Source organism: Asterias rubens, chromosome 19 (genome assembly GCF_902459465.1).
Source record: "Asterias rubens chromosome 19, eAstRub1.3, whole genome shotgun sequence".
NCBI lineage: Eukaryota > Metazoa > Echinodermata > Asteroidea > Forcipulatida > Asteriidae > Asterias > Asterias rubens.
In genome coordinates this window covers 6,789,240-6,795,930 of record NC_047080.1, presented here as the reverse complement: position 1 = coordinate 6,795,930, position 6,691 = coordinate 6,789,240, and the positions used below count along the sequence as shown (strand labels likewise).

At 38.5% G+C, this 6,691-nt stretch overlaps 1 protein-coding gene across 1 annotated transcript; it reads left to right on the top strand.

Annotated features, from left to right (window-relative positions):
• The first annotated feature begins 1,423 nt into the window (after positions 1 to 1,423).
• On the top strand, positions 1,424 to 5,764 carry LOC117302988 (regucalcin-like). The gene is made up of 4 exons (XM_033787005.1): positions 1,424 to 1,602; positions 3,036 to 3,251; positions 4,424 to 4,555; positions 5,114 to 5,764. The coding sequence occupies exons 1-4, from the start codon at positions 1,425 to 1,427 to the stop codon at positions 5,320 to 5,322; spliced, it is 735 nt and encodes a 244-aa protein (XP_033642896.1). The 5' UTR covers position 1,424; the 3' UTR covers positions 5,323 to 5,764.
• The last annotated feature ends 927 nt before the right edge of the window (positions 5,765 to 6,691 follow it).

Genomic DNA, 6,691 nt, shown 5'->3' with positions numbered 1-6,691 from the left:
GCGAGATCAAGCATTTTTTTGCCGCGTTCACACTTGAGTATGATCTCACATTGACCTCGCATAATTAAACGGAAAACTGTGCGAGGTCATTGATTGTGCGCGCATGTTCCCTGAAATAACCGGAACTCGACGAAAATTCAGACACAAAACTGACCAAACTGACAATAACTTCCCTATGTTATAACTGTATAAAAAATACATTGACAAATAATTTGTTTGAGTACTAAAAAAAATGCTTACGGTAGATGATGAACGAAAAAAGGTCGTTACTGAAAATTCTGGAGGACGCAAAGCATGTGAGTTATGTTATGGCTGTGATGTTGGCTACCAGTGTCATACAAATTATGGGGTCGGGGACCAGTTCACGATAGAGTGCACATGCACAATGTATACAATCCCCAAGTACATTACACCATGGAGGGAGATTTAATACACAGCATTGGCCGGATGTAAGCAGCTTAAATTGCAGGACCTGATCTCGATCTGCGTTCACACTTGTTTTTTTAAGCCTTTGCGGGATCTCATCTCACTCTGATCTCGCAATGAAGGGAGGTCGAAAAGGAGGATCTGATCCCGATCCTGATCGCGTTCACACTAGCCGGTGACCTCCCTTTGATCGCCCTTTCGAGATAAGATCTTCTTTTGATCCTCCTAGCAGGATCAAGTGTGAACACGGTGTTGGTATAAGAGAAACAAAAATGCCCTTGTTGCACGAGTTGTGTGTTTTCAGATGCTTGATTTCGATACCTCAACCTCTAATTCTGAGGTCTCGAAATCAAATTCAAATATTTTAATGAGAAACTACTTCTTTCTCAAAAACTACGTTACTTCAGAGGGAGCTGCCAAGTAAGGTTTTATGCTTATCGTTAGTTTGAGTAATTACCAATAGTTTCCAGTGCCTTTTTAAGGGCATACACCATGGGGTTGCTGATATTGTAGTGTTGCTTACACATTACTTATATGTTTGTGATATCAATATTATTACAAGCAACTTGCTTCAATATCATACAAAACAAAAAATAAGGTGTAACGTCATTAGTTGCCAGGAAAGGTTACGTAACCAAGTACGTGGAAGTGAACGTCAAAAAATTATGTTGTTGCTAGGTGATGTCACCACTTAAAGGCTTCATTCATTTTCATGCTCACGTATGACGTGTGTACGTACGTTCCTGGCGTGAACAATTGTAACTTTACGTTTGCTAAAAACTTGAGATTTGTTACAACACATTAACTGATGTTCACGTTCACGTTCACGTTCACGTTCACGTTCACGTTCACGTTCACGTTGCTCGCGTAACATGCAGCTAAACCTCCCCACTGTCACTAACAGCTCAACAGTGAATGTTCAATCGGTTAAAATAATCAAATAACTATTCATAACTGTTATTTCATGCTAACTTGTTCTTTCTTTTCACCCAGGTGAAATGGTAGGAACAGTTATTAAAACAAAGTCCGGCAAGATCCTGTTAGCCTCCAAGTGTCGATTTGCGTATCTCGATTGGTCAACCGGTGCATTGACAACAGTTGCCAAGGTGGATAAGGATTTACCTAACAACAGATTCAACGATGGGAAATGTGATGCCAAGGGTAGATTTTGGGCAGGTCGGTCATTTTTACATCAAGTCAAACATCCTTTTGTTTAATTTATAAGTTATGATCATCAACTTGAAAAGGTTTCGCAATTGTGGTTCTCTTGTAACATTTGTGTCTTCAGGTTGTATATTAAACCCACATGGTTTAAAGATGACTATGATAGAAAGCTCCCCCTCAAATTATAACTTGCTGAGGTGTTGCAGTTCGCGAGAAATGAATAAAGCACTTTCACAAACAAATTTTTTTTTTCAGTGAAACGTGAGTTATTTTTTTAGCATTTACAACGGATTAGCACGACTCTCCGGAAAGCATTGCTATGTGGTTTATGACTTATGAAGCTGAAACTTCTATACATACTTCTTCATTCACAGTGAGTAGGCAATCATGTCAAGGCCACAATCTTGGTCTAGAAAAGGTACCAAAACCTTTCGAGCACATCCAATTGTTCTTTTGGTCTGTTGTTTCTTTTAAACTAAACACTGATCTGGCAAATAGTCAAACATTCATAATCCTCATGCATCCTGCTCAAGATTTTGCTTACAGTGTTAACATTTATGTATCAAATTCAAATTGCTTACTACTAAAATAACAAGGGGCCGTCTTCATGAACAAAGCAGGCATGAGGCGATGACGTAGTGGCGCATTCCGCTTAACCAATGAACAATAGCCACACGGTGACCCTGTCTACTCAACATGACCCTGTTTACTCAGGGATCGGGTTGTAAAAGCCAAGCTGCACTGTGTGTTTATACTGTTTGTTTGTAAGCAAACTGTAAGGGATGCACGCATGGTTCCCGTGTTCCATAAACCTGATTAAGCATGCACTTAATCTTCCTATAGATTCCTCTAACAAAGCAATATGCCTGTTGGTCATGATGACACGGACTCTCTGAATGCTAATCTTACGTTCGATTTTGACCATTATTTACAATTTATATCCATAATCTGAATACGTAGTCTTATTTGTCATATACACTCATGAATAATTGTAAAAAAAAAAAAAATAATAATTAAAATTAAAACTAACTCGGAAGGTCACGTGATTATTCTAACCACTTTGTGGTACAAACTATCACGCGACATACGGTTTTTGAAAAATGCCCAAAAAGGGCTAAATTTTACGATTGTTTTAGGGACACTGCTCTTCTCCATTCATGGAAGACCTGTGAAGTCATATCTTAGTCTATTTTGTGGTCCAATTCAGCCGGTGTGCCCCTTTAACTAGAGAGAAACATCAAGCACAGCTGAATAAATTGAGCCCCAACATAGTACACAATTAAATCAAGGGCAAGATGTCAGCAAAAAATAATGAAATAAATTATGGATGTAAGTTAATCTATTATTTCTATAGCATAACGAATAGGAATGATTGCATTATTTTGAACAACTAATTGTACTGTTCTTAAATAATAACTTGCGCTACCTAACTTTATACAACATAGGAACCATGGGGCCTGAGTCAAGTCCTGCCGTCGTCCTACCAAAACAGGGCTCCCTCTTTTGTCTACATCCTGACAAGTCAGTCACAAAACATGCTGAAGACCTAGACATCTCCAACGGGATTGCATGGAGTCTTGATAATAAGATCATGTACTACATTGACTCCCTAACCAGGATGATTGAGGCATTTGACTTCAATCTAGAAACTGGTGAAATAAGTAAGTAACCACAGTGTTCATTGGTTGTCAGTATAATAACACTGGGTTCTTGTATAGCAATTTATCACATCCCGTAGGTTGGATCATCAAAGTAGTGCTCATCAGTGCCCATTGTTTGTTTTTAACAGGATAGGCAGAGCTATGTTTTAATAACAATAATAATTGTGGCTTCTTATATAGCGCACATGTGTCCGTCACTCAGTGATCTCCTGGCACTGGTAACATACAGTATTTCCTGCATGATTTGGGACCATGTTTTTGAATGATGAGACCTAATCCTGATACTGCATGTAATGTTTGTACAAGGCTTGTTGCGCAATTAGCTACCGATCGGACCAGGAACACCGGGGCGAACCCCTTCTCTTTTCGATAAGTGCACTGGGTTACATGCATTACATAACAAATGGGACCAACGGCTTAACGTCCCATCCGAAGGATGAATCAATGGTGAAGTGTCTTAAATTATGAGACTCTTGCATGTATGCAGCCACTGCCGGAATTACTGTGGCAAACCCCTTCACTTCACAGGACGTACAGCTTTACGTCCCATCCAAAGAAGGAAACAATTATGAGTGGTCAAGTGTCTTCCATGGGGACACAAAGTGCCACAAACGGGACTCGAACCCACACTCTGCTGACCAGAAACATGAAAGCTTGAGTCCAGTTCGCTTGAACGCTCGACCATGACATCCCAGTTATTTTGGAAATTAGTTATACTAATAAGGGAATAAAAGGGTAGCGACTCGTTCTTAAACTGCCGTTTAAAACCAACAGGACGGGGCTGTGCGATAAAGGCCCCCGCCTTCGGCTCGGGCCTTTATCGCACGGCCACGACCCTGCAAGGTTTAAAACGGCAGTTTAAAAACCGAGTCACTGCTCTTTTATTCCATTCATAAATGCGTTTTTGGTTAAAAGACGTAATAAAGTATGGAACTATGTAAAAACTTATCCGTTTTCCTACGTCTTTGAGCACTGTATACGTGTGTTGCATTTTTATGACTGAGACAGTTTTCGGATAATGCATTCGTGTGCGTAGTATGCGTATCCGAAAACAACTAGTTATAAACAGCATTATCAACCGTTTAAACACCCCACGTGATGCGCTCTCCACCAATAAGAATAGAGAAACTGTTTAAGGTATTTATGAATGATGCTTTATAAATATTTTGTAGGTAATCGACGACCAGCTGTTAAGCTTACGGATGAGGAAGGTTTGCCAGATGGTATGTGTATCGACACTGAAGGAATGCTGTGGCTAGGATGCTATAGCAGTTCAAGAGTGAATCGCTACAACCCTATCACAGGTTTGTATGCACGCTCAGCATTATCAAAATATTGGGAAAGAACCATATTTTATTTGGGTATTGAACCCTTCCAGTGTACAAAAGCACCTAGTACTCGGTCTTTTCCAGAGACGGGGAAAACACCCCAGGTATATTGTACTCATAGTAGGAATCAGTTTGAATTCATTAATTAGCAGCGGGGACCACAACAACTTTAATAGTTGCATCTGGGATATAAGAAATTGAGTTTTCTGTCCTCCTGAATGTGGAACAGTTCCCTCGCGAACTTTATAAAGGGCACATCAGAAAAAAACATGACCTTTAAGGCCGAGTGACCCTGCTGCGATAACGAACACGATAACGATCACGACGCAAAAAAACGCATTCCTTTGGTTTAGAGCGAATTCTCTGTGGAGCAAGTCAACTAATAGAATGCGTTCTCTTTACGTCGTGATCGTTATTGTTTTCGTTACCGCTGCAGTGTGACTCGGCCCTTACTGTGGTTTCTTTATAATATCAATTCGATTTAAAAGCATGGACTCTTTTTGTATATATTTTTGTTTACTCGAAATTATTTAGGTGAGAAGCTCCAAACCGTCATGTTTCCAGTAACCAACATAACTTCCTGTTGTTTTGGGGGACCTAACCTGGACGAACTCTACGTGACTTGTTCTCGAGCAGGAATCAGCGATGAAATCGTGAAAAACGAGCAACCCTTGGCTGCTTCGATATTTAAGGTCACGGGATTAGGGGTCAGTGGATTCGCTAGTAATGAATTTGATGATTAATAAACTAATCAATCGATTGAAATATGAAACCTTTTTTGTTATGAATTAGTTAAGTAGATTGTCTTTACCAATAATGTACAGGGAATTATGGGGTTTTTTTTTCGCTGTGAATGGTTCCGTTGTGGGTTTTTTTTTGGTAAGGGCCACTTAAAGGGTGTGCACAGCATCGTTAAGATTGGAAATAAGATTGGCTCATAACTTACAAAAGATGGTATTGAATAAAGTAATTTAATTTGCTTGAAATGCTTCAGTTTGTGAAAAACGGGAACAATTAGTTTGGATCTGGCAAGTTCAATACCTGACAACAGATAGGAAGGATGTTTACTAGTTTCTTTTCACTCAAATGACAGCTTCAACTTCCACAGATCTGTTTAGTCACATTAAAGAGTGTATGTAACTGTTGTAGGACAAAAAACACAATGTCCACAGATTTACACTAAACTTACACAGTTTGAAGATAATGGTATCAGAAAGCTTCCCTGAAAACATTACGTGCTGAGGTGCTGTAGTTTTTGGGAAATGAGTAAAACAATGTCATGAAATTAGCATTTACAAACGTATTTTCATGACATTGTTTTACTCATTTCTCAAAAACTACAGCACCTCAGTAAGTAATATTTCAAGGGAAGCTTTATCTTCAAATGGACATTTTGAAAAAGTACTCAAATCCTTTAAAGGGTTTGTGTACTTTTGTTAACTCAAAAACACTCTGTCCACATATAAACATTAAACTTAATACACGGTTTGGAAATAATGTTGGTAGAAAGCTCCCCTTAAAATGTTACTTGCTGAGGTGATGTAGTTAAAAAAATTAGTAAAACAAGTCAGGAAATTAGTTTTCTCTCTAAAGGCAAACATTATTTTAGCATGACTTGTCAAACGTATTTTGGTGACATTGTTTTATTCATTTCTACAGCACCTCAGCTAGTAATATTCTAAGGTTGGCGTTCTACTAAACATTATCTTCAAACGGTGCAAGTTTAATGTAAATCTGTGGACACTGTTTTTTTCTTTTGTTTCTTCTTTTGTTTTTCTTTTACAAAACAGGTGTACGTGATAACCACAATGAAAATTAATGGTAAAACAAACCAGAAGAAGCATCCAGCAGCGTTTGGTGGTATACATCATCTTAAACAAAAATTCACTCTGAAGTGATTTACTGATGTACTTAAATAAATGTTTTTTATATCTCGTAATGGTTTTCTGTAGTTTTTAAAATATAGGTTTTCCCGGCCAATTTCAGCAAAAAGTCATTCAATTTCATTAACATGCATTCAAATTAACGCAGTTTCCCCTAATCCTCTCAAACTATATAGGGTTTCTTTTAAGCTCTTAATGCATTCAATTTAGTTTTCGTGCACACATGATT